The sequence below is a fragment of the Protopterus annectens genome, chromosome 5.part0 (genome assembly GCF_019279795.1).
Source record: "Protopterus annectens isolate FY-2018-M chromosome 5.part0, PAN1.0, whole genome shotgun sequence".
Classification (NCBI taxonomy): Eukaryota; Metazoa; Chordata; order Ceratodontiformes; family Protopteridae; genus Protopterus; species Protopterus annectens.
The window spans coordinates 1,367,559,003-1,367,586,502 of record NC_056735.1 but is presented as its reverse complement, the minus strand read 5'-3'; the positions used below and the strand labels follow the sequence as shown (position 1 = coordinate 1,367,586,502).

The following is a 27,500-nucleotide window of genomic DNA, read 5'->3' as shown; positions in this document are numbered from 1 at the left end:
CAGCTAAAATCAGCTACCCGCAATACTGCATTAATAACGTCAGTGCCCACTGAACTAGAAACCGTGGTGTTTCCTGACTTAAAACCATGACTTCTAAGCAAAGGCTGCTTCAGTCTAAATTTTTGTTCTGACATATTCTACAGCTTGAGGGTAGCCACAAATCAGAACAGGAAATAGTAAAAAAAATAAATAAGCTACTTAGAATAACAGAATGAGACTTAAGTCTGTATATCATAGTGAAATAAAATGCAGATGTTAGTTTCAGTGCTACATTTTGGTATTCTCCAGCAGGTTAGCTAAAATAATATTCTTTAAAGCAAAATCAAGTTCTTTTATATATAAATCTTTCATATAAAACCAGCAACACAATGCGAAACAATCTGATTAAGTTCTACTGATACAGATTTCTTCTATTCTTTCTCTTTCAGATAACAAATGTTATTTTTCTAAAGATATTACATGTTTAGTTTAAAATTTGAAAGTAATCATTTATTGACTCATTTTATATTCTCTAATGTTGTTTTCCTGATTACAGGTATGTGAAAACATATTTGCTTCCTGATAAGGCTAAAATGGGCAAAAGAAAAACATCAGTAAAGAAGAAAACGTTAAACCCCACTTACAATGAGATACTTCGGGTAAGACAAATTACTCTAACTAAAAAAGAAATACAAGATGGAGTGCATGCATGAGGTATTTTTTTCGCTAATGTTTATTGTCTGGGATAGGGTATGCACTGATCTAACTTACCCCACCCCCACTTCATCTTTAATGTACAACCCAGTTTATTTTTAGTACTCACTAACATTTGTTGTTTTCCTTGTTTTCAGACCTGTTACACAGCATCACATACCCAGATTGCCTTTTCCAGTGTACACAGTAAAACCTTGTCATCAGTTAACATAACTGCGGAATGATATTAAATTGCACAGCACACACATACAGGATAGAGTTTAAATGGCTGTACTGATTATTAAAACAAATTCAACCACATGGTAACTATATTAAGGTAAATTATGTATCATAGTAAGCAGCCAATTAATATGCCAATTAGTATGTCATGCACCATGGAGGACTGCCATTTTCTCATTTTCCTAGGTAGATTGCATTTTGATATCCAGCTGTATTATAACCAAATCAATACCACGTCATAACAGAAAAAGTGAACACCCGAGACTCCTTACAGTTTTCTAAGAGTGACCATCTAAAAAAAATCACATACCTCTCACAGGTCAATCCATACATTAGCTAGGGCCATAGTGCTCTGTACCCTCTACTTCCTCTCCCATTCCTCCTTTACTATCCTTGCCTTCTGCCATATGACTGTTACAGATTCCCTCTCCGTTTGGCTCCCAGTGGTGATGGCAAAAGCCTGAAATCCCTGTGGATAAAACAGGAAATTACTTCTCAACCCCTACTTAGATCACCCACACCTTTGTGAGTAAACAGGTCCCCCCATGCTAGCTTTGCTTGACTGACCTGTGCTCTGACCCTGTTAGCATGCTATACCCATGCTTTTATAACAGGTGGATGGGAGGTGTTGATTTGCCGCACCCTTGGACAAAGGAAGAAACTTTGGATTGCTGTACCTTTACCCTGCATCTCAGACTGCCCATTTCCTCCCTGACCTAAACTGACATATCCTGAGGTGACCTGTAACTACTTTTCCATCACTTACTCTTGTTGTTGTCCCCTCACTCAACCTCCCTTCCACTCTACCTGCTGTAGCTCAATGTTTCCTCCCCAGACAATGTTGTGTGCCCACTAATCTTGTCCTGTGTGCTAATCTTCAGGAAGCACACACTGCTGAAACATACTTTCAGGTGTGACCTGACAGAGAGAGAAGTGGTTCAATCAAAGTAAACTCACTGAGAAAGGGTTGGTTCTGCTGCTAACTTAGAAATATGTGTAGTATACAATCCTGCAGTGTGTGTGTGTGTGTGTGGGGGGGGGGGGGTCTGTGTTTGGTGGAGTAGCACAAGCAGCATAAAATCATGAAGGATGAAGACTTGACTTTGCTGTTCCTCAAAGCCTTCATTTTGCTGCTGACAAGCCGGTTCAATGATTGTTTAACTGTAATGAAGTAACAGTAGTGGTCAGCCACCTTCATCCGCAGACTTCCTCCTCTCTTCTTACCTCAAAAATAGCCAGCTTCTGTGTACACCTGTGATCATAACAAAAGAAATAATGGTCACAATGATGTATTTGTTGGTATCACATTTATGCATTGCCTTTATGATCATAATACAGTGCTCAATTGATTGCCCTTTGGTTTTACATTCAGTCTGCCTCACCAATGCATGCTTCAAAAATAACCATGTTCAATCTTTTTACCATCAAATGACTTTTACTGTGATCAGACCTAAAAATGTAATGGTCACTGTAATGTATTTCTTCGTGTTTCTGACAGTCACATGACATTCACCTCCTTGATAAGTAAGGAGTTCTACTCTAGAGGATGTGAAATGGGATAAAGTAGCAGCCAGAAAAATTGAGACAAAATTATGAAAAACTCCTAAATGGAAAACCCCAAGCCCAGACACAGTACCTAACTTCTGGCTATTTAGCCCTGAGTAAGAATTATTTGTATGCACATCCTGAACAAACACAAAGCTGGTTAACAACAGGAAAAATAATCTGCCTTCTTAAAAGTGAAGCTGCAAGCCATCCTAAAAACTATAGACTAATATCTTGCTTTCTAACAATGTACACATTACATACTGGAATTGATACAGGCAGAGTTTATAGTCATTTAGGAAAAAATCAATTACGGCAATAGAACAAAAGGGTAACAAAAGAAAGTTGTATGGAACAAAGGATCATGTTAACTTTGTCCATTTCCATATTCTTAAAAATCAAATTGAGACTTTTGAGAGAAGAATTTGACTTGTACTGTATTCACCGTTGATGCTGTCAGCTTTGGTAATATGCATTGTTTGTTTATTTTTTGAATAGCATTCTTATGTCATTAGTTATATTGTATGTATAAAAATGAAAATAAAATGCAGACACAGTACAGAGGCCTGTTTCTGTTCCACATCCTAGTCCATAGAAGTTCATCATAAGGATCATTGCTACAGTGTGTTCTTTGTATATCTTAGCCATAGATGGAGATCAGTTTTCCACCAGACTTTAAGAGCACTGATAGTTGTCCCCAGAGGAGGTGTCGGTTTCCTCCCCACTGAGTACATCGGTCAGAAACTCACCTATAAATGGAGAGAAAGCCATGCTTCTCCATTTTATTTCTGCAGCAACAGTGAGATGTTGCCTGTCCCACTTGAATCTTTGTCACTTCCAAGGAAAGGTTCAGTAGACATAAGCGCCCTGTTTTACTGCTTAGTTTTTCCTTTCTTTGCATTTTTGCATCTTGTCGGTTCTTCCTGCTAAATTTGATATTTTGGAAATTTTTCTTTTTATGGTTATGAAGTTCCAAAAAAAGTTACCAACAAGTCTGCCTGAAGATGTTTGACTCCTGTAAAGGCTTACAATTTACAGTACTTATTTTCTGTATGGGAAAATCAAAATGTAATTATTCATAAATATTTTAAAACATAACATGGAGACTCTACTTAGATGAGAGGAAAATCTTAGCACCTTTGCAGATCATAGGAAACCGTGTAGGAATGAGATGCCCACCCCCTCCCTTGCAAATAAGCCACCTGTGGCAGGGGTTTAAGGGATTGTTCAGAAAGCACAAGCATCATAAAATGGAGACGCCTAAAAAAGTCACAGCAAATGATTTATAGATGATGCATGTGGCTAGGCTGACCCTGTCAACTTCATGTAGGTATGTGGGTTCTGATACCAGTGAGGCTCAGGTGCAACGACTCCTGACCTTGGGTGTGTATAGATGGCCCCTCCAAAGGCAAACACATGATAGTGACTTCACTGAAAAGCAAAGCATCAGACACTATTCCAAGTGTGTCCCAGCCAGACGTCTTTCTTGGGCATTCTTGGACCTCCTAAGTTATACTGGGAGCTCTACTCTTCAAAGCCATGAAATTCCTTCAGTTTTTATAGATTCTTCCATCAAACAGTGCTCCAACTCCCACATTCAGATGTGTAACCACGACAGCTGGGCTTTTGGTCAGTATATGAGACCCAGATACCCGATTCCCACATTTCTGCAGTACTGATAAATGGCCAGGCTATTTTTACAACAAATACTTTGTCCCTCTACCTCAGGAGTAATTCTTCATCTAAAAAGAAAGAAAGAAAGACTCCATCTTCTGAGTGTTCATCGGATTCAGGCCTGCAAGGGGTAGATTTGATTTAAACTATGTTATGGGGTATGATTCTGATGATGGGATATTATATCTTTGGGTTTCCTTAAGAAGACATTTTCTTCAGGGAAACAGTCACCCTCGTGATGGAACACTTCAAGCAAGAAGTCAAATAGACTACTGCCACTCAGAGAAAGTACTTTGAACTCCTTGGAACTGTAGACATCAATTTTGCTACTATTCTACCTATGGTGCAGGCCTTTCAGGATGTTTTTGTCACTGCTTCACTGGAGCCAGATTCCCAGGGTCCAGAAACTGTAAACCTGACTGCTTCACCAGTGTGTAAGAGCAGTTAATGTATCTTTACAGGGACACTAGCAGATTCTGCAGTTCTGTCACTGGAGGATTCTAGGGATTCTAAAGTAGTACAAGCCTAGTAACCTAAGCAGTGATAGGGGGAGTAGTGTACTTGACAGATCTGATAAAAAAAGTCTACACTTTTGCAGCTTTGAAGATCTAGGCTATGAGTTGCCATATCTACATCAAGCACTACAAAGGAAAATGGGTAAGTTTTTTTTTAATCCTGTATTAAGGACTGGGTAATCAAACTGTCCAGACTGTTTTGCTAGATGGGAAAGCATTCCATTATGTGTAGGCATGATTCAGTGGACAAGTGCCGGAGTGGCTTCTACAGGTTCAGTGATTAAGGGTCAAGCCTGACTTACAATTTGGTCCTTATCTGAAAATGTAGTAGTATAACTTCTGAGTGCATTCTTGGACAGGAAAAATTTACCTATGTCTGTCTCCAAGGAAATATTTAAAGAAAACCTGAAGGAGAAAGTAAGTAACATGCAGTATGTAAAATATCTTTCCCATCCTCAGCTGTTCTGATGTACTTAAGGAACAACTGACCCTTTTACAGCAAAATAAAGCAAGTTATTCTTCGCTGTTTCAAGGGAATCATCAAATTGCACAAAGTCAAAAAGAGTAATTTGTGATTTTGGACCATCACAGTGAGAATTTTATCTATCAAGGGAGTTTTTTGCAGAAGTTTTTATTTCCTTATAACTAGGGTGTAGTGACCCTGAAACTGATTATGTAGTTGCAGAAGTGTGGCACCTTCTTGGAAGTATAGTTATTCTTTGCTCCTCACGAATAAGTGTTGATTTTCTTATTTCACTGAAGACCAGTTCCACCACTTTTCTTAGATGCTGAAACAATATCCGATCAATTGTTGTGGGGGAAATGGGTGGAAATCCCATTTCCAGTAACTGTTCAAGGTATCATGAATTTCACAGGAAAAGTAGCTTTTCGTGTAGTTTTTATTGGTAAAACTGTGCTGCTGACAGAATCATCAGTGTATGCATTTCTTACTTGATTCCTGTATTGACAGTAGGATTTGGAGCTTTAAAGTTATTTTTTTAAAGATCAGATTTGCTGTAAATAAATGAAACATTTTGATGTGATATGTTTTATTTAGAATGTGAAAATGTTCCATTTTACCATCCTTAGCTTAAGCATTCTCCACTTCTTTCATGCAGTGGTCCATCTGACCATCAGCTGCTCAGCATCGTTCCAACTACTCCCAACTTAATTGTCTGCAGTACTACTTGACAGGGTTGGGACTATTGGGACTAGTGGGACCATCGGTGATTAAGAAGGGGAAGGTGAAATGTGGAGCAGAGCAACCCAACAGCATCATGTATATTGGATTAGTAACCCGATTCATTTTTATTATGCTGTAACTGGGTATGACTGCCGGATGTCACAAGCATCATCACACATAGTGCAAATTAGCTCCTGCCCTTGCCAGTACGCTGAATTCAACAACTGTCTGCTGTGCGATTACAACACTAACCTATTCACCAGGAGAGTTGCAAATCACATGCAAAAACTCCACCCTCCCTCTCAGAATGGTTGAGCTGACAGTGGCCACTCCTTTTCACCCCTTTTTTCCCACCTTCTCCCATGCTTGAGCCATTACTTAGACTCGGGACGTCTTGTTTATGGTCACGACTGTCTTCATCTATGCCATGGGGACAGGTTTTCTTAAGCATTCTTTCATATTTAAGTCCCCAGATATTTCCTTGAATAAATGAATAGCAGAAGACACTATATATGTTACAAACTGTTGAGTCTTCCACACAAAATGGGATCCCTAAGAAGTGCTGCTCATGATACACCATAAGTGCTACTACCGCCATTCTTTCATCTCTACACAGTGTATTTGACTTCATTTCATGTCAGAAGTGCCATGTGACAGTCTGAAATGTTCCTGATTTCAGAGACATCCCTGATTTTGGCTCAAAATTTCTCTCCCTCTCAAGCACTGCTAAAACCTGTGATTTTGGAAGAAAATGTGGTGGATTATATTTAATAAATAATTACAATAATTAGAGTTACAGACTTCTTTTACTTCAGAAAAAAATGTTAATTCACATTGTTCTATCAATGTATCAAGTTAATAGTACTAATATTTTAAAAAATTTCCTTGATTGCACTTGCAGTTGAGAGCTATATTTGAAAGTGATCTTTTGATATCCCATAGTGCACTGGGAATTAGGGGCAGTTTTATGGCACATGTTTCCATTTTCTCCCTTATTATGATATGTAGTTATGGCAAGAAATCATTTAAAAGCCCTAAATCTTAAGGCTGTTACTTTGAATACATGTACTGCTTTATTTCATATGTACTGCTTTACAAATCACCTAATTTTCAATAAGAAATATTTTTTCATAAGTAGCTTTTTTTTGTAATCTCATTCCAGTATGGAACAAAATTATATTCTGTATTATTATGTATCTTACCACTGTGACTCAAAGTATTTTTTAATAACTTTAGACACCAGATTAGTTTGTGATTGATAAATGTAAAATAAAGAGCTTTCAGTTTTTAACTATGTACACTATCATATGATTGTAGCCAGTGTCTGTTTTCAATGCCTGTTGTACCTGTTTTAAAGTAAACAGCATCACTCATTATCTTTCAATGCTTATACCAAAGGCCCTTTTGTGTATTAAAGATGCATCTGCCTTTAAGCTTAGCTATTCCATGAACATCTTTATGGTGGAGTAAACAAGCTGGCTTGCATTGTGTTAAGTTTTAAGTTCATAAGAAGTACTGGGCTAGCTGCCCATTTTAAGCCTAGCCAATTTCCCCTGTACGGTAGGAATCAAACCATGTACTTTCTCTAGGTAAACACCATAACCACTATGGCAGCCCCCAAATTTTAACATTCTCTCTTTAACTCTTAAGCTTTTAACTCTGTGTTTATGCCATATAATTAAAGACTATAGACTGTTTGTCCTAGGGCTATTGGTAGTTGTAAGTTATGACAGTACATTTGTTTGACTTTGTGCCATTTTGCTGACAGTGTGAAAGTGAGATGTGTTACTGTCTGACATTCCAGGACTATAGTTAACATGAAAAGTTGCTAAAGGAAAAAAATCACTCTGATCTTGTAGCAGATTACAAACTGTCTTAATAATTTAGTGGTGTATTCCATATATCTCAACCTTCAAGCATTAAAAGTTATAGCACTGGCCTTTAAAACCATAGCAGAAGGTCAAAAACAGGAACACTTTCTTATTTTTCATAATAGAAGGTCTTTATATACTAAACCACGTGCAGTTAGTGGCGGTGAATCTTTGTATAGGCTTAATTTATGTATTTAATAAAGTATCTACCCATAGACAGGCCTAAATTTATGAGGAATTTTGTACATCTAGGATATCTGAAGCTTAAAGCCATAGCACTTTGCCTAAATCGTAGAAGTCGAGAGGTATGTTGTACTCAGCATAGCTTTCCTTCATAAAAAATGTTCTATTAGTCACTTATTAGATCATCAATAAAAGTACCAAAATATGCCGTTAGATAGAAGAGGTGCTCCCAATCACTCAAATGTGCATATAAACGTAAACCAAAGTCAGTGTTGAGTGGTGGAGCACAGCAGATCAAATACCAGGAACACACCAACTGTACGTAAGGCTTTAATCCACAGTATCGCAAATCACAAGTATAAAACACAGAATGCTGCAGCTGATAAGCGCTTTCACCCAAGAAATGAGCTTCTTCAGATCAATTTACTGCTACCCATAATGCCCCTATATATACACATTATAAAATCATTAATTAATCAAATCAAACAATTAAAGCAACATATCGAATAGAAAGAGTATATATCTCTTGTAATAGTTCATACATTATTTACAATATATATTGCATAACAATAAATATTAAAATCATATCTCCTGTGATATTTAAACAAATATATAAAAAGGTATATATAAAAACTGTAGCAAAATATATAAAAAATATATGTAAAAAATATGAAAAATATGCCATTGATGAAACACAGCATGTAGACATATGAGCATACAGACGTTCATATTACACACTCTATAAGACATGATGGGATGTGGACCTATCCTATCTATATTTGACATTAATGTTCCTTCTTTTTTTCAGAGCTGGTTTTATAGAAGCTCTCTCATTCAAACCTGAGCCTCTGTCAGCCCTCAACCTCATAATCCACTTGCTTTCTCTATCTTCTGTGTGGTTCCTAATATCACCACCTCTAATACTAGGTTTTATTTGTTCTAGAACTCTGAACAGAAAAGAATGTGAACTACCTAATTCAACCACATGTTTAGCTAATGCATTGTGTATGTTCCCTTTTCTCATGTGGTATATATGTTCACGTATTCTGTCCTTAAACTGGAGGTTCGTTTTGCCCACATAGAATGCATTGCATATCTGGCAAACTGCCAGATATACAATATTCATACTAACACACGTGGCCTCCACTTGGGTCTTGAACTGTACATGAGAGTCAGGATGTAGAAATACTGTTTCATTATCAATATAGATACATTGGTTACAGTGTCCACATGCCTTGGTGAAACCAAGTTCTGTTTGTCGCCCATCCTTCTTAGAATAGCATAATAGCCTTCTAAGATTTAACTTATTCCTATATGAAAAACTCGGTTCATCACCTACCACCTGTCTAATCCCATTATCTGTACATAATATAGACCAATGTTTATTAAATATACCCTTAAGACCCGTATGATCATTAGTATATGGTAAAGAAATCTTAACTTCACTTCTCATGATTCGTCGATTCTCATCTCTCTCAGGTCTAGGTCCGTAATACGGTGCTGCTCTACCTTGCCTAAGTTCTTGTATATCACTTAGCTGGTTGTCAATCTCTTTGCCACTATAGCCCCTGGCCGTCAATCTCTCTTTCAAATTTTTGATGCCTGTTTCAAAACCTGCATTAGTGGCATTGAGTCTAGAAACACGCATACCCTGTCCTCTAATGATATTATTAAATATATAATTCGGATGCATGCTATACCTTGATAATATAGTATTGTGGTGACATGGTTTACGATATACTCCAGTATTCAATAGGCCATTGTCCAATTTTTCAATAAATAAATCTAAAAAATCTATTCTATGAATAGAGTAGCTCATTGTGAATACCAAAAAATTGGTTAAGTTATTAATCATTCCATGAAATTCCTTTAATGAACTAACATCACCTCTCCATAACATAAACACATCATCTACAAAACGTCTGTAAAATACTACAGATTGTATGTATTCATCGGTTCTAAATAGTACTTCGTTCTCCCAATGAGCTAGAAACATATTTGCATAGCTGTTTGCACATGGCGTACCCATGGCAACCCCAGCTTGCTGTTTATATAATAACTCATTGAACATAAAAATATTGTTACCCAACACAATATTTAATAAATGTGTCAATAAGTCTATCTGAACTGGTGTAAATGTGCTATGTTTCGACAGATATTCTCTGACATATGTGATGCCCAAATCATTAGGTAACACAGTAAATAACGATTGGATATCAAACGTAACCAATACCAACCCATCATTATTCACTCTGCTATTCATACAATCATATAATTCAAGCAAAAACTGCTTTGAATCTCTAAGTATCGTAGAATTATTGTTCAATACAGGACGTAAATGTTTCTCAATATATACAGAGATGTGTTCAGTGACCCAACCCTGCCCAGATACTACTGGTCTCATGGGTGGGTCATTGATACTTTTGTGTATCTTTGGAAAACCTTGTATCATAGGAACTAAAGGATTTGGAATTTTGAGGTACTCAAACAGTTCTCTATCAATGACGCTACCATTAAACATATCAAGCAGGATATTCCCTACTTCTAAAATAATGTTTCTCACTACACCTGCATCAATTCTTAAATAAAACTTATCATTCAATAATCTCAACATAGCTGTTTGATAGCACGTAGTATCCATAACTACAACTTGTCCCCCCTTGTCAGCTGGTCTAATTGTTACTGCCTCATTCAACTGTAAATTCCGTAGACTTTCTCTTTCCTTTCTGCTGAGATTGTCCTTGTTTTTAACATGTAAGTTACCACTAAAATATTTATGTAGTTCATCTTCAGTTAACTTTAGATAAGCCTCAACAAGTGGGTGATGTATTGGTGTGAAATTGCTTAACCTTTTAAATCCTAATGATGTCTCATTCCCCGTATCAGTATTCATAGCATTATTCTGAAACATCAATTTCAACATTAAATTCCGACAGAACATTCTTGTGTCCAATAATGTATCAGCTAGATTGCTATGCCCACTAGGAATAAAAGTAAGTCCTTTATTCAGTAAATTTATCTCATGTTGTGTTAACTCATATCTAGATATATTACAAACTAGTGAGTTATCAATATGTGTACTATCATTCTTCAAGTGCGTGCCCATCATATTCATTGCCCTATCTTGTTCCTCCACATTTTCTTTATTGTATGCTGTGGATGGAATTCCTCTGAGGCCTTCCTTTTTTGTCGCCCTCTGCTTAGGGATAGCCCCCTTTTCATGCCCTTGTCCTTCCTCACGGGTAAAGGAAAAGGAATCTCTCCATGGCCTGTTTCTGTCATATTCATGTTCCTATTAGTTGCCTTAGGTCTAACAACCCTGTCATTCTGGTTCGGCAACTTATTCATAACCTGAACCTGAGGGTATAAATTCATTTGCATAGAGCCATTATGCGCAACACCATTTTTTGTTATATCATTACTATTTTCTGTGTCATTATCTGTATGTATGATGCTGATAACGTCCTCTGTGTCTATAGATCCACCTGCTAACCTACTCGGTACTCCATCTGGTGCTCTATTCAACACATTACTAGTATCACTACCTGATCCTCCTGTTCTATCATGCATAACAGTATTATCTATCAAGTTAGAAACAGATTCTACGCCTTGGTTCATAATATCATTCGTATTAGTAATAGGAACAGTTCTACTATTACTGGCGTCACTATTCAACACATTATTCCTGTCTACAACTTCAGTCACATCCTTGTCGCCATATCTTGGCCATACAAAGACGTGACCCATCGAAAAATCTTTGTGGTCACGTCTGATCTTGTTTTGTTTCTGCTGGAGAGGTTTACGTTCAAGCGCCGAGACGCCATCCAGTAAACTCTCAAACAGGGGCATAACCAATGAATCAGAATACATAGAAAAAATGTCCGACCTTTGTATTTTAATGTTTGTTATTAGGTCATCTTCCTCAGGCAAAAAAATAGTCAATCAGCAGTTGCATATACTGCCTACTGACCTCTAAATTAATCTGCTGCCACCTCGTCATCAGCTCAGGATGCTGATCTCCCTTATTAGATCATGACAAGTAGGATGTCCATGGAAGTGTTAAATTTGATCATGAAGAATGTTCATGCTGGAAGAGTCTTTATTTTAGTTGTTCACCAAATTTATCAGCAGTGGTTGCTGTAATACACTAAGTTGCTCACAGTGTTTCCATGCCGTCTGATTTTGTTACTACTAGCTTTGCAGTTTGAGAAACTCTGGTGTAATTATTGGTCTTTGTTCAGCTACCAAAAAGAAATAGCATCAAACAGCTAATTATCGAATTAAAAACGTCTAAAACATAAGTTACTGAACACAGCTTTTTCCGAAAAAAAAAAAAAATATATATATATATATATATATATTGAATGGCCATAGTTGGCCAACAGCCAGGAAGTACATTGCGTAAGGTAAGCGAAGAAAGCCTTTTTTAAATCTCTAAATGTGTCCTTTTCCCCATTGTAATGCTATCCCGAAGCTTGTGTGTGTGTGTGTGTGTGTGTGTGTGTGTGTGTGTGTGTGTGTGTGTGTGTGTGTGTGTGTGTATATATATATATATATATATATATATATATATATATATATACATATACATATATATATATATATATATATATATATATATGGGTCCTCTTCACATGATTGACTTTTCACAAGGTCGATTTTCATATGGCCGAGACCATATGATCGACTTTTGAAAAGCCGACCATGGGAAACAGCTATCTCCGTACAGTGTGGAATGGGAAAATTTCCCTCTTCCGCACTGTAGTGCGATCTCGGAGTTAGTTTAAGTTTAAGTTACGGGGGGGGGGCAACGTTTTAAAGTAAGTGTTTGTTGTATTTTTTGTGTTTATTTTACATGGTCGACTTTCTGAAAGTCGTTCATATGGTCTCGGCCATATGAAAGTCGACCATATAAAGTAGACCTATATATATATATATATATATATATATATATATATATATATATATATGTATATATATATATATACAGGGTAGGGGGGTGTGGGGGCAAAGCCCCCCACCTTGGTTGATTACATTTGCATTTTCTTTTTCGGAAAAAGATGTGTTCGGTAACTTGTGTTTTCGATGTTTTTCATTCAGCATTTATCTGCTCAATGCTATTTTCTGGGTAGCAGAACATAGACCCATAGTTATTACAGATGTTCAGGAGACATTTGTTGGAAAATAGCATTAGATGTGGTTTATTTATTTATTCATTCAGTTTGGTAACTGGGGTGGACCACTAATCCAAATGGACCTATTTCAGTCTCAGTCCAGACAAATAAAATTGGCGCTAGACAAATAAAATAACAAGAGATGTTATGAAGTCAAGCAAAGCTGTGTGTTAGGACAACACCGAGTAAATTATAGTGATAACCCAACAGTGCAAAATATATGAAACAATAGGAAAGTGACAGTTAGAATTAGTAGGGGAAATAAAACAGCTGATGTAAAATAGAGGAACATATTTGGGAATTGTATATAAAATAACAAATGTAAGAAAAAAAGCAAGGGCACAGAGATGTTAACTAAATTCATTCATTACAACAGTGTAAATATTTCAACAAATTAGTATACGAAAATGATAAGACAAGGAGAAAGAGATACCTGAAAGGGGGGAGGGATGATGGTTGATTAGATGGTACGGCTCATGAGAAAGTATTTGAATTCTGTCTCAAACTTGAGATGATCTTTATGCTCTGCACGGAATGAGGGGTAAGAATAGAGGTCTTTAAGATTTGGGGCATAGGATGAAGAAAAGTTGGTCAGTGCAATGAAGTCTGTGGTAGGACATTGAAGAAATGGACTTGAGTAGTTAAGACTTCTTAGAATTTAACTGGGAGGTAGCCTGAATAGATTAGGGGCAAAGAGAGGGCCGAAGTTTTCCTTGAGGAGCTTGTAGAGTTGGAATACAAGTAGAAGATTGGCACATTGTTGGGCCGGTACCCAGATGGCTTTTTCTGATATGATGTAGCAATGCTCATTTCAAGGGGAGAGGGTAATGAAGGGGCAAATGGAATTAGTTTTACTTTGGATGGTGGTGGTATTTTCCTTGACTGTAGCTGCATCTAGTGAAAGCCTGTATTCTAGCTAGGCAAGTGGTATGCCTTTGCCTATGGCATTCCTGTTTGGGCTCTAGAGAAAAGGGGAAATCTTATAGGGCTGAAGTGGAGGGTAATTATTTTCTTCTGTGTATTTTCTAGATGAAGGTGAAGGTTTAGTGAGGGTTCAAGCCACATACCAAGGTATTTGAAGAATTTGACTTGTTCAATGGGGTTGTTATGATTGTCATAAATCAGAAGAGTTTGGGAATTATTGAGGTGTTTGGCAGTGACATCAAAATGCAATGTTTTAGTTTTGCATATGTTAAGAATTAGCTTTGTGTTATTCAGCCATTTAACAAGAGAAAGGAAGTCAGTTTTAGTTGCTGTCATATGCCAGAAGACGTCTGATGTGAGCAGAGTAACACCATTTCCATCAGTATGAGAGATGTGGGAAATCTGGAGGAATTTTGTTTATGAAAGTGGAAAAAGAAAGGGGTACAAGAATGGAGCACTGAAGGACTCCATTAAGAAGGGCAGTGGAAGCAGAGAGGGCATTTTGAAACAGTACAGGGAAGTGCTGATTGGAAAAGTAATTTGTGAACCCGTGAGTAGTATCTGATGTAATGCCAATTTCAGTTAAGTAATCTAAAAGGATGTTATGGTCAACCAGGTCAAGAGCTCTGGCTAGGTCAATAAAAATGTCTCAGATCTGGAGACCTTTGCCGTAGAAGGAAGGCTATTATCAGTAATGGACCAGAGTGCAGTGGAGGTGCTGCCACCAGCCTCAAGGCCATGTTATTCTGACGATAGAAGATAATACCGGCAGATGTTTAGAGTAAGTTGATCATGAACTAATTTTAGTTCTTATGTTTTTATTCAATTATACTGTCGTACTGGAGATCATTGTTTTGACTTACCATGACTGATGCATGATACTGGCATGATTCTGCAGGAACTAACAATAAATTTGTCAGGCACATACATAAAAAGAGAAAATACTGCCTACAGGTTGTTACCACTGAATAACAGTGGGTAAACCCAAAGTGGATATCTCAACAAGGAAATGAAGACTGAATCTGCAGTATGAAACTCTAGATTTATGGATGTAATCATGTATAAAATGCCTGAGAACACGCTTAAAAGAAAATGCGTAAGAATGAAGGGAGAGGAAACTGAAGACACAGAAAACAAGAGTTGGCACAACATAAGTTAATACATGTGAACAATTATAGAGAGACAAGTCACTAAGCAGAGAGTGAATACACAGTGAGTAAATGTCAGAAACAGGAGGATTTAAAGAGAGGAGATGTTGGAGAGATGACAGGGAGTTAAATGAAGGATTTTTAATATGGAGGATATTAAGAATAATTGTAGGAAAAAAGGGGAAAGAGATTGAAAGGAAGGGAGAGGAAAATGCAGAAAATGTGTAAGCCATGTGAGAGCATCCGTCAAAGAAAGTCCAGGTAACACAAGGAAGTGCACACTGTCAGGTGGGACAGACACTACCTGTAGTAGTATATTTCAAACCCAGTTAAAGAGAAGAGCAGAGGTAACGAGAATGACTGGAAGGAAAAGCAACACATGCAAAAAAGGAAAAAATGTACCTAAAAGCAATAAAATGAGGTGCAGAGAGTATGCAGTACTAAGATGGATGAAATGAGGTAGGAGAAGGTCATGTGACTAAGGTACATAAAAAAGATTTAAATGAAAATGTGTTTAAAGGAAAGTGAAGAAGAAGAGGCATAGCACTGTGAAGAGGGGCCATGTGGGAACATTTTCAGGTAGGGAACTTATAGGCACCAAATTAAGAAGGAAGGGCTTGTCTCAGATATTCTGTCAAGACAATGAGATGGCAGGAACTAAAGGTAAACTCGGCGTAACTAAAGGACTAATGTCCAGAGTAGGCACTTCCTGGTGTTGTCTGGACTTTCTTTGATGGCTGGTCTCACATGGCTTACATCATTTCTGCTGTTTACTCTCCCGTCCTAACTCCTTCCCCTTTTCCCCTTTTGTTACAGTGGAAGACCATAGGGAAATTTGAGAAGATGGTGTATAAAGTGCTGAATATGAGACAACTGGTGTGGGGAAATCTGTGAGAGACAGTGAAATGACATGTGAAAGAAAGGAACAGGAGGGAGTTTAATTTCACTTGAGATGAAGCAAGCAAATAAAGACACTCAATAAATTCTTAAGGAAAGGTATGAGGGCAGGAAAGTAGGATAAAAGTGGAGACAGGGTTTACTATATTGTACATATAATGAAGTGGGCTTAAATAAGGGAAATGTAGAGTATTAAGTGGGAAGCCGGAATGAGGTGTACTCTAAGTATATGGATAATAGAGAAAGCTGAGACCACTGGTGAAGGAAAAAGGTGTAGAAAGTATGGAAGAGAAGTTTAGGATGGGGAGAGTGGTGAAGTGTTATGAATGATTACAGGAATAAATAAGAAAGGTAGGAAGAAAGAGATGAGGAGGTGAGGGAAGTGTATAATAAAACAAATCCCAGCCACAATGGTGGCATAGAGGGTAAAGCATTGAATGTGGCCCAGTCGACCTGGATTTGATTAGCAGCTCAAGCAACTCATGGAGTGGCAGGGAAGGAAGGGTGTGCCCCTCTTTGGAGGTGGGCAATCATTGGTGATACACCATAAGGGGAGGTGTGGTCCAAAGAAGGGATTTGCCTTCAGATGTAACAAATGAGCGGGAGGGGGATGGGTAGGCCATATAATTAAAAAAAAAAACACCGGACAGAAGCACACATGACCAAGCAACCAGGATGCCTTTAAAATCCAAAACTTGTCTCAGCAACACTGGAGTCAATCCAGAGGGGAGGAGCATGGCTGTTAGACCCACCATGGATGTGGGGCACTGGGGGCCGGGCCAGTAATAATGAAGTCTGAGGGGACAAAAAAGTATTAAAAGAGAAAAAAGAAAAAAGGAATCCCAAAGGGAAAAAAAGGTGACTTGGTGAAACATAGTTTAAGCAGAAGTGATAAAAAATGCGACATCCCTTTGAGAGAACAAAGGCTTATGAAGCAGAAGTATGTAAAGAAGAAGAAAAAAATTGGTAGATGTTGTGGAAAAGGCAGGGAAGACACTAGCCTGGAAAAATGATATAGCGAGAGGACTTTGACATGAATGTGTGAACTTCTGGATAAAAAAGTAGGATAGTGTGTGTAAATGAAGTTCTGTGGGATGTGCCAGCTGATTTTTATGAGAAGATGTGGAGAAAGGATGAGGAATTGGGGAATAAAGAGATGCAGGAAATAAAAGAGAGAATGTTAAGAAGTATGAATGAGAGAGGCCTTAATAGGGGGAAGAACTTTGTAATAAGAGAGTGAAACATGACTCCTGAGTGTAAAGGAAATAGAAAATATGAGTGAAAGTAGTTCTGCATGGAGGACAGATACATTTTGAACAGAGAACCAATAAGAGAAACGATAAGGGGAGCAATAAAGAAAAAAAAGATGAAAACTAAAAAAATGAAAGGATGCCGGCTGAAAATCTGAGATCTGTAATTGTAATCCTTGTAACAGGGAGCCTGTAAGTGTAACTTTAGGAATAGATAGATAGATAGATAGATAGATAGATAGATAGATAGATAGATAGATAGATATAAATTCTGAGACTGTAGTGACTTGGAGTATTCCCCATACTCCCACAACAAGGCCCAGCAATCTCTGGGTAACAGATATACGTATCAGAGGCATTGCATTTTGGGTGTGGGGAGTATAGCATTCCCACATCAAAGGTTGCAGCAAAATTACCCCACCCCCCACCCCCACCCCACCCAAAAATAAAGTTTATAGAGTCAAGTTCAGAGCTTGTGATTTGTTGATATCACAGTTGGATTTTTGAAGTGTTTGGACCTACAGTATCTGGTGCTGCACTTCTGATAGGGAGTCCACTTAACAAGCGATACCCAGAAGATTTTTTTGATGAAGGTGAGGGATAAGATGTCTATGATGCTAAAGAAGATTTTGTAAAAGCAGACAAAAGAAACAAGGGCTGTCAGTAACAATATTAAAAATAAATATGGTGGTGTTACCAAATGGTAAGAAGAGCAGATTCAGGTAATTTCATGGCAGTCTGTCAGCTACATGTGAATGTTAAAGCATGAAGTCTACATAAAGTCATGCCAAGGTTGTTGTAAGACATTTGAGAAGGTTTTATTAAGGAAGAGAGATTTGTACCTAGCTGGTGGCTTCTGGGACAAGTATTGAAGCAAATGACACAGAAGACTAGCAGGCAATCATTTTTTGTATTAAATGAAGTTTGACTCAGATGGGACTTTACTTTTTTGGTGATGAAAGAGATTAGGTTTGAAGAAAGCTACAAGGGATGGGGTATGAGAACCATACAGTAAACCAAAACCAAAGGTATTACTAAATGGAGAGATGACAAGGGAGGTTAGAGCAGAGTGGTGGGTAGAGAAGAGAGTCCCCTTATCAAAGCATATAGCAAAGGAGCTCCTCTAGAAAATGTTTAAGAATTGTGTGAGGGGAGAAATGCAAGAGGTGGAGGGTTGGACCAACTTAATTTTTTTTGCTTTTATTTGTATTATAGAAAATGCTGTCAGACAGAAGTTTAGTAAATTTGGAGGGCAACTGGGACAAGAGAATGCAGTTGAATGAAAATTCTGCAGATAAGTGTATGTAATGTGAAGAGGATCATAGAAGAAAGGATCAGGAAGGAGGAAGGAGCTAAATATCTGCTGATAAAGGTGTGTGAAACGTGAGAAAAACAAACTTTTTTTGACAGTAGAGAAGGAGGTATAACATCAGGAAAGTCTGGTTAAGATAGTGAGTTATCAGTGATGCAGTACATACTTAGTCATCTGTTATTTTTTGAAAACTCAGACAGATGGAGGAGGTACAAAAATCATGTGACAGATACCTATATATGGGAAGAGGTTGAAGATAGGAAAGAATAGGTTGACCAAAGGGTGACGGGGTAAAATGGAACTGGCGGATTCTAGTTTTGAAGCAATGCCTTATTTTTTTGTTCAGGATAGTACTTCGTGATAGCAGAAAGAATGGAACTGTTGAAAAAGGTAAGGGAAGGAGAGAGGATTAGCGAAATGGATATGGAAAAGTGAAAGGCAAAGGAAGTGGAACGAGGGCACTAAGTGTGATAAATGTTAAAAGTTCAGAAAAAGTGGTTGAGAATGAAGGAATTTCACAAAACATTCTGAGGCTGAGTATGAACAGATGGAGATTTATAAGCACAGTAACAGCACCAAGAAATGAAGATGTAAAAAATTGTTTGCAAGTAAGAAGTGGTAAGAGTAAGGCAGGTGCATCTAATGATGTATAATGTGGATTATAAATTGTCTACATGAGTATGTGCTAATGGTAAGGCTGAGTAATAAAAGTTTAACTCATTCATTCTGGAACAGCTGAGAAAATGCTGCCTGCTTACTTCCTCCATAGGAACAACAGTGCAGCCTGAGCTCATTTTCAAATAATCCATTTGTAATACCATACAGAAAACAAATGTTCATAACTCTTTAACTGTAAGAGCTAGACTAAAAATGTAAATGCAACAGTTTTTCAGCAGACACTGACCTTTCCAACAGTGTAAATGTTGATAGTGCATATCAAAGGCATTATTAAATATTTGGCAAGGAATTCTGATATTGTGCATATTTTTTACCTTTTTGGAAAAGCATAACACAATATCTTGACCTATGTACCATATAGACCCATACAATTTGTATTTAATTTGTTTGTATGGATATCAACTTTAAAATGATACCTTAACCATTACCATGTGATGCTCCTTTATGGAGATATTCACAGAAATATGATTAATATAATATTTCTCATAATTCATAAATAAAGCATAATATCTCATCACCTGTAACTAGACAGGGGCAACACATCAGTATACAAGTTGTGTGTTTCAATGTCAGTTTCAAAATGATGCATCATTTGTGTCATCACCATGCTGTCTTGCAAAGATATGGGCATAATAATGAGAAGCATTGAAAATGTATAATTTTCATAATCCTACAAGACTAAACACACTGTGGTATCTGTACATGTGTACAGTGCACAGACACAGTTCTTTTACCATGTTGTAAGGAGTAACACTGTCTTCAAAATGAAATATTAGTTGGCAGACTGACATGTTCCCTTGCAAAGTTATTTACCAAAATATGAAAAAACATAATCTCCATAACCTACGTCCGAAATTTGGGAAGGTGGCCTAATGGTTAAGGTGTTTGCCTTACAAACACAAGGTGCAAGGTTTGAGTCTCAAAAGAGATAATTGGCTAGGCTTAAAATGGCTCGCAAGGGCAGTTAGCTTAGTGCTAACCTATGAACCTATGAACAAACTTTGATATCTGTACATGTGTGCAACATACAGGCACAGTTATTTTACCATGTTGGAACTAGCAATACTGTCCTCAGAATGAGGTATTACTTAGCACATTCAGATGCTTCCTTGCAAAGTTGTGTACCAAAATATGAAAAAAATCATTTCCATAATCTGAGTCCTAAACATAGTGAAATTTATACATGTGTACAGCATTCAGACCCACTTGTTTTACCATGTAGACACATATCATTGTAAAAATACAGATTCTTGGTATAGCCAACATACTGCTGAATGGGTACGTGTAAAGCAGAAAAAGCAAGGTAAGGACTGCCACTCCACTAATGAACCCAGGACAGGCATGGGACTTTAGTGGCATGCAAGGCCATCTGATCTGTCTGATACCTGTGCTGGCTACCCACTCAAGCAGCTGATACCACTACGATCTCACGACCTCCTTCAGTGTCAGCAGTCTGCCTTACCTATGCCTTTTCTCTTTACATGTGTCCATTCAGCAATGGACCTAAGGGATCAAGTTCTGTATTACTAAGCCTTTCCTGTCATCTAAACTCTACACATGCCTGATAAAAGCAGAATTAAAAAAGTATTGCAGGATGGTTACTGACAATCGATTGTAAGTGGTAGCACTCTCCTGAAACAGTTGATCTGATATTGTTAATCCTCGTTCATTCCTTACGCATGGGTATCGGTTCCGACCTCAGAACCAAGCCAGCCGTTTTCCAAGCTCACGCCAGCTACAAACTCTCAAGCTAAACTCTTACCCATAATCCCCCTCTCCCTGTTAACTCAGATTTTGTTTTCCACATTGCCATTCGGTCGTGTAAAACTGCTTCTCTTGAGCTAAGTATAGTTGTTTGTTGTCAGAATAGTCGTTTATATAACTTTTTCTGTCAGAAAAGTTTCTATTTCGTTGTCTCTTACCCTATTGCATCTAGCGACCATATTTTCTTGAGTTTTCTCTACACCTTTTACCGTGAGGTATTTCTCCCCTACCATTGTTGGCAATCTTCCTTTTTTTCATACCTTCGGGTATTCTTTTGTACCATTGCTGGTACCCTTTCTACTATCCCTCTTTCTATCATGGCAGATAAGAAAGGTAGTCCGGGTTTTAAAAGGTGTTCTGATTGTGGACACAAATTACCTACATCTAATACACACTGTGCGTTTATTGTTTGGGGGCATCCCATTTATCTGTTGACCCGCCCTGTGCTATCTGTAAATATTTTTTGAACAGAACCTTGTTAGAAAGGAAAAACAAGTTGTTGCTGAAGGGACATCTTAAATCTCCCTTTTCACAGGCTATTTCTGGGTCGAGAGGCCTCAACCCCTCCTAGAGCCCATAAGAAATTTTTGGATGTTCCTTCTAAGGCTAAGTCTTTGCCTTCATCCCCAGCTGGGGACTCCCGCCAACCAAAAGCTAAAAAGGCTAAAGTTTCCGCTCTGGAGCTCACTCAGTCAGCCACAGTGCTTTTGGTACCTAGACTTTTGGCACCGAGACCATCGGCTCCATTAGTGATCTCAGCTCCGTCTTCTCCTGCAGCCTTCTTTATCGACACCGAGGGGCTCCTCGGTTTGGACTATGACTACTACTACTGTGTCGGCACCAACCACTCAGTTGGCGCAGACCTTGACCACGTCAGCTCTGACATTTTACTCGGAACCAACGCCTCAGTTGTTGGCTCCAATTTTGTCAGTTCCAGCTTTGGTACCGACAACCATTTTGGCACCGACCCTTGTGCAGACCGTGACCTCGGCACCAATGACTTCCTTGGTGCAGAAACCCATAGTCCAGTCTCTCTCAGCACCATTGTTCTCGGTGTGGACTGGTGAGGTGGGTACCGAGTTTGTCTCTTCTGTGGACAGGCCTGTTTCTCCCTCAGTTTCTGTGAGGTCCACTAGAAGCATTTCCGAACATGATGTGTTGTGTCTTGTGGATCAAGTGCTTTTGGCCAGTGGTATCCCACCCCAGGACCTATCCTTCCTTGGGAGGTGATCACCCATCTCCAAATACCCCTTCTTATTCTCCTCCTTCATTGCCTTTGAAGTCCAGTGATATAGCACAGTCTTACCCTTCTGCTGTTCCCTTTATGGATCTCACTCAGGAACCGTAGTTGGCTTTGTGGCAGGAAAGTTTTGATATGACCCAGAATGACAATTGTGACACTCGTAATTTGCTGCTCCACAGCCATCCCGGGACTCTGAGTTGGCAGGCTGAGCCACTTAGGGGAGGGGTGACCCCTGTCCTGGACACTCACTCCTCTTCAGGTGGACCAGCCTTTCAACTGATGGAGAAGGCTTTAGCTTCTGCTGGCGATACTGGACTGTCCATCCCCCCGCCATCCTCTGGTACACTGGTGTCACAAGTCGCATCTAGCAGACACTGGGTGCAAGGGCCTCAGGACGTATTCCCACAGGAAACCCCTTTTCCACTGTCTTCCCCAGCTTCTCCCTCTGAGGAAGTCCACCAGAAAAGTTTGTGTAAGAGGAAGCACATGGACTCCACAAAGGAGTCCCTCACTGAAGACACAGACTTTGATGAGGGGGGAAGGATCCCCTCAGTCACCCTCTGAGGTATCCTTCAGTGATATCCTTGAAATCCTTAAACAGAAAGGTGACTGGCAACCCTCTAATCCAACTTCTGTGGAGTCTGTGTTCCTGCAGGCTTTTTGTGCCCGGCCCCCTACCTCCTGGGTTACTCCACTTGCCGATGAACTTGTCCGGCTCATCATGCAGCATGCATGGAAGGCTCCTGACACCATCGAGGCTATTCCCCAGGGGCCAGATAAGATTATGTCCCCTCCTGCTACGGATCCCCATTGGTCAAAACGTCTTCCTGTGGATGCTCTGGTGGTGGTGGCTGCAACAAAAAAGGATCTGGCAGAAGAAGAAAGCCAGACTGCCCATCCACCTAACAAAGAGTCCTGGGCCCTGGACAGGATTGGGAAGCACACCTTTGCATCAGCGACCTTTACTGCCAGGTCCCTGAATTATATGGCACACTTTACCAGGCTTCAAAGGGATCTGATTTCTGAGCTCTCTGAAACCTTGGCTGGTGCAGTTTCTGATGAGGTCCTTGACAAAGTGGCCTCTCAGCTGGCCACCATTGAGTCAATATCTAACTCCTCTATGCAACTGATATCTCACGCATCAGAAGGAGCAGCTAGAGCGGTGGGTTCAGCTGCGGTCTTAAGACGACACGCCTGGATGCGCTTGTGCAATTTCGCGGAACCCTTTAAGGCTTCCTTTCTTAACGCTCCCATTGAGGCCTCTTCATTGGACCCAAAGGTAAAAGCACACTGGCCAAATGTAAACAGGACGGTAAGACCCTTTCTGCTGTAGGTGTCCGTTATTCTTCCGCTCAACGTGCTTTCTCCCAAAACCAAAAGAGTGAAAAGATATGGTTCAATGAATTGCATGGTCCTTTCTGTGACACACAGGCCGAGATCTCCCCTAAAGGCAGAGGGGGAAACTCACAGGGAAGATGCTCCTTTCGGGGCAGAGGGGGTCCACATAACCAGGGTTTCAGGGACTCTTTCCCTGGCCAATCCTACCAGCGCTCCTAAAGAGCAGCCCAACTCCTTTCCTCTGGAGGTGGTTGGGGGTCATTTTTCCTTGTACCCTTCTGCCTGGCTAACCATCACCACCAATTCTTGGGTACAAAGGATTATAACCAGCGGTTATCATATCCCCTTTGATATTTGTCCTGTCCCTTCAAAAAACCTTTCCGACGTTCCACCCAGTCAAAGGGAAGAAGCAGCACTAGAGATAGAAAAGCTGCTAAGAAAATTCTACTCAAGACTATTTTTGGTGCCAAAGAAAATCAGGGACTGGAGACCAATTTTGGATCTCAGTGTACTGAACAAGTTTGTGAGAGTACAAAAATTCCGGATGGTCACAATACAGTCTATCCTCCCGTTTTTGGAAAAAAGACGATTGGATGTGCTCGATAGATCTTCAAGATGCGTACTACCACATAAAAGTGGACAGGCCACCAAGAAGATTTCTGCACTTCTGTGCAGGAGCCAGTCACTACCAGTTCAGAGTACTGCCCTTCAGACTCTCTACAGCCCCCAGATTGTTGACAAAGTGTATGGCAGTCATCACAGCTCACTTGCGACTTCAAGGATTCCAGGTGTTTCCATACCTAAATGACTGGCTCATTTCCGCCCCCACCAGACATCTACTGGAAGAAGCCCTGGCATATTCTCTCCTCGCTGCACAAAGGCTAGGCATAACCATAAACTGGCAAAAATCCAATCTCACCCCATCTCAGTCGACAGAATTTATAGGGGTTATCTTGGATACAAAGAACTGCAGAGCTGCCATTCCAGAGCACAGAATTTTAAGGATAAAGCAACAGCTGATTCCAATCCTTTCAAGGGAGAAATCCACAGCTCACTCTGTTCTACAGCTGTTGGGTTCCATGGCAGCCTCCATCACCATTGTCCCCCTGGCCAGGTTTCATATGAGGCTGCTACAATGGCTACTGCTCACCCAATGGTATCCCTTTCAGCATCCTCTTTCAGCCAAGATTTGAGTAACCCACAGGTGCAAGCAGGATTTAAATTGGTGGATGACACACAATCTGTCACAATGGTCTCGCCCCTTCTCTCCCCAGCAATCCAAGGCCACAGTGACCACAGACGCCTCCCTGATGGGGTGGGGGGGCTATGTCAGGGACAGACAGTCCAAGGCACTTGGTCCAAACTGGAGGCCCATCTGCATATAAATGTTCTAGAGCTGAGGGCGGTGCTTCTGGCGTTGCAAGCATTCCATCCCCTGCTGCCGTCTGGGACGATTACGATTCAATCAGACAACATGGCAGTGGTCTGGTACATCAATAAGCAAGGTGGAACCAAATCTTACCCCCTTTGTTGAGAGGCCATGAGGATATGGCAATTGGCGATGGCTACCAACCGTTTTCTTCTAGCAACGCACATTCCTGGGAGTTCCAACGTGATAACAGACAGACTCAGCAGGAGCATTCTACAACCTCATGAGTGGTCCCTGAATCCCTTAGTAGCGGTGGAGATCTTCCACCGCTGGGGCCGTCCTTGCTGCGACCTCTTTCCATCCCTGACCAACTACAAATGCAGCAACTACTTCGCCCTGATTCCCCCTCCAGGACAGTCACCCAGGGATGCTCTAGTCCACGATTGGCCCTCGGGTCTTCTTTACGCATTCCCACCTTTTCCTCTTATTCCCCAGTTTCTGAAGAAAGCTCATCAATTGAAGAGCAAGGTGATCCTCATAGCACCATATTGGCCTTGTCAGATTTGGTTTCCCTTCCTTTGGCCTCACCTACTAGATCGACCATGGATTCTCCATCCATCCCCGGAGTTGATCTCACATCCACAGAACCCGATTCATCCCAACTTGAACAGCCTGAAGCTCACGGTTTGGCTCCTCCAATTCCCTTGATTGCCAGGCAGAATGATCTTTCTTTACCAGTACGTGACATTCTCATTGCATCTCATAAGCCTTCCACTAGAATTACTTATCTAAGCAAGTGGAAAAGATTTACCCGTTGGCTGAAAGATAAACAAGTAAATCCCTTCTCAGCACCAGTGTCGATAATACTAGATTATCTGGCCGACCTTTTCCAGTTGAGTTCATTTGGCTGCAATTTCTAATTTCCATAAGGATGTCCAAAATTCCTCTCTTATGTCTCACAAATTGTGCAAGACCTTCATAAAAGGTGTGAATCATCTGAAAACACCTTTTAGAGAACCTATTCAACCATAGGATCTATCATTAGTTCTACAAGCTCTGACAATGCCACCCTTCGAACCAGCTTCTTCTTGCGACCTCAAGCATTTGTCATGGAAAACCTTGTTTTTGGTCGCCATTACTTCTGCCAGACGCATCTCTGAGCTTCAAGCTTTATGTATCAAAAGTCCATACTTGATTTTTCATAGAGGTAGAGTGTCTTTGAGAACTAATCCTTCATTTTTGCCAAAAGTGATCTCTGAAATGTCTATTAATCAAACCATTGAATTGTCAGTTTTCTTTCCCAATCATTCAAACAGAGGAGAGCATTGCCTACATACCCTAGATATCCACAGGCAAATCCGTTTTTACTTAAACAGGACTAGGTCCTTTTGTAAATCTGACCATTTATTTTTGGCCTATTCTGGACCTAGATTAGGATCTGCTGTTGCTAAGGTCACATTAGCTAGATGGTTGAAGGACTGTGTGACCTTCATTTATACACAACGTAATATCCCGTTGCCTACTACCATGAAAGCTCATTCAACAAGGTCAGTGGCAATTTCTGCTGCCTTCCATGCCAGAGCTTCTTTACATGACATCTGTGCAGCTGCAACTTGGGCTACGCCTTTTACCTTCATCAATCATTACAAATTGGATTTGGCCTCCAGGGGAAGAGCATCTTTTGGTTCTATGGTGCTTAGAAATGTCCTTCCATGAGAGCCTCCCAGGAATAGAGGTAGCTGAAGACTCTGTCCCATGCATAAGGAATGAACGAGGATTAACAATATCAGATAAAGAAGTTATGTCTTACCATAGCGTTCCATCTGTATTGTTGATCCTCGTTCAGTCATTACGACCCTCCCTCCTTCCCCCTCCTGTGGCGTCTAGTGGATCTCACCATCTGGTTCTCTTAGGTCATTTGACCAGAAGTAGCCTCTACCTTCTTTTGACTTGCAAACTCAATCTGAGGTAACAGAGAGGGGGGATTATGGGTAAGAGTTTAGCTCGAGAGTTTGTAGCTGACGCGAGCTTGGAAAATGGCTGGCTCGGTTCCGAGATCGGAACCGATACTCATGCGTAATGACTGAAAGAGGATCAACAATACAGATGGAACATTATGGTAAGATATAACTTCTTTTTCTTTCTCTGCATCTTCACCTGCTCCTTACTACAGTTATTTGTCAAACTCAGAAAAATATCATATTTTACACAGCACAATTCATAAGAAAACACAAAATTTGTACCTGTACACAGCATCCAGATAGTTCTTTTACAATCTGAAAATGAAGTGTTACTCAGCATGTGTACAAGTTCCCTAGTACGTCTTTTACTGTGCTGCAAGTAGTGACAACAGTGTTCATAAATATAACAATAGAGTTTTACTTACCATACTGGTCCTACTTGGTCATGGGTGTCTTCCATTCTTCTCACAAGCTACATGTTACCAATTCTGTGTAGCTCTCCTCATGCCATTGTGGAGGTCAGTCAACAACAACACAATGCTCTCCTCAGTTAGTTGCA

The 27,500-nt window shown here is 39.8% G+C and overlaps 1 protein-coding gene across 11 annotated transcripts in view; it reads left to right on the top strand.

The window, feature by feature from the left end:
- SYTL2 (synaptotagmin like 2) overlaps positions 1–27,500 on the top strand; it is a 1,607,062-nt gene that overhangs the window by 1,471,125 nt on the left and 108,437 nt on the right. For all 11 annotated transcript variants that reach the window (XM_044071181.1, XM_044071180.1, XM_044071175.1 and 8 more), the window contains one exon: positions 536–638. In XM_044071181.1, the coding sequence (XP_043927116.1) occupies positions 536–638 (103 nt within the window). The remainder of the gene's footprint in view (positions 1–535; positions 639–27,500) is intronic.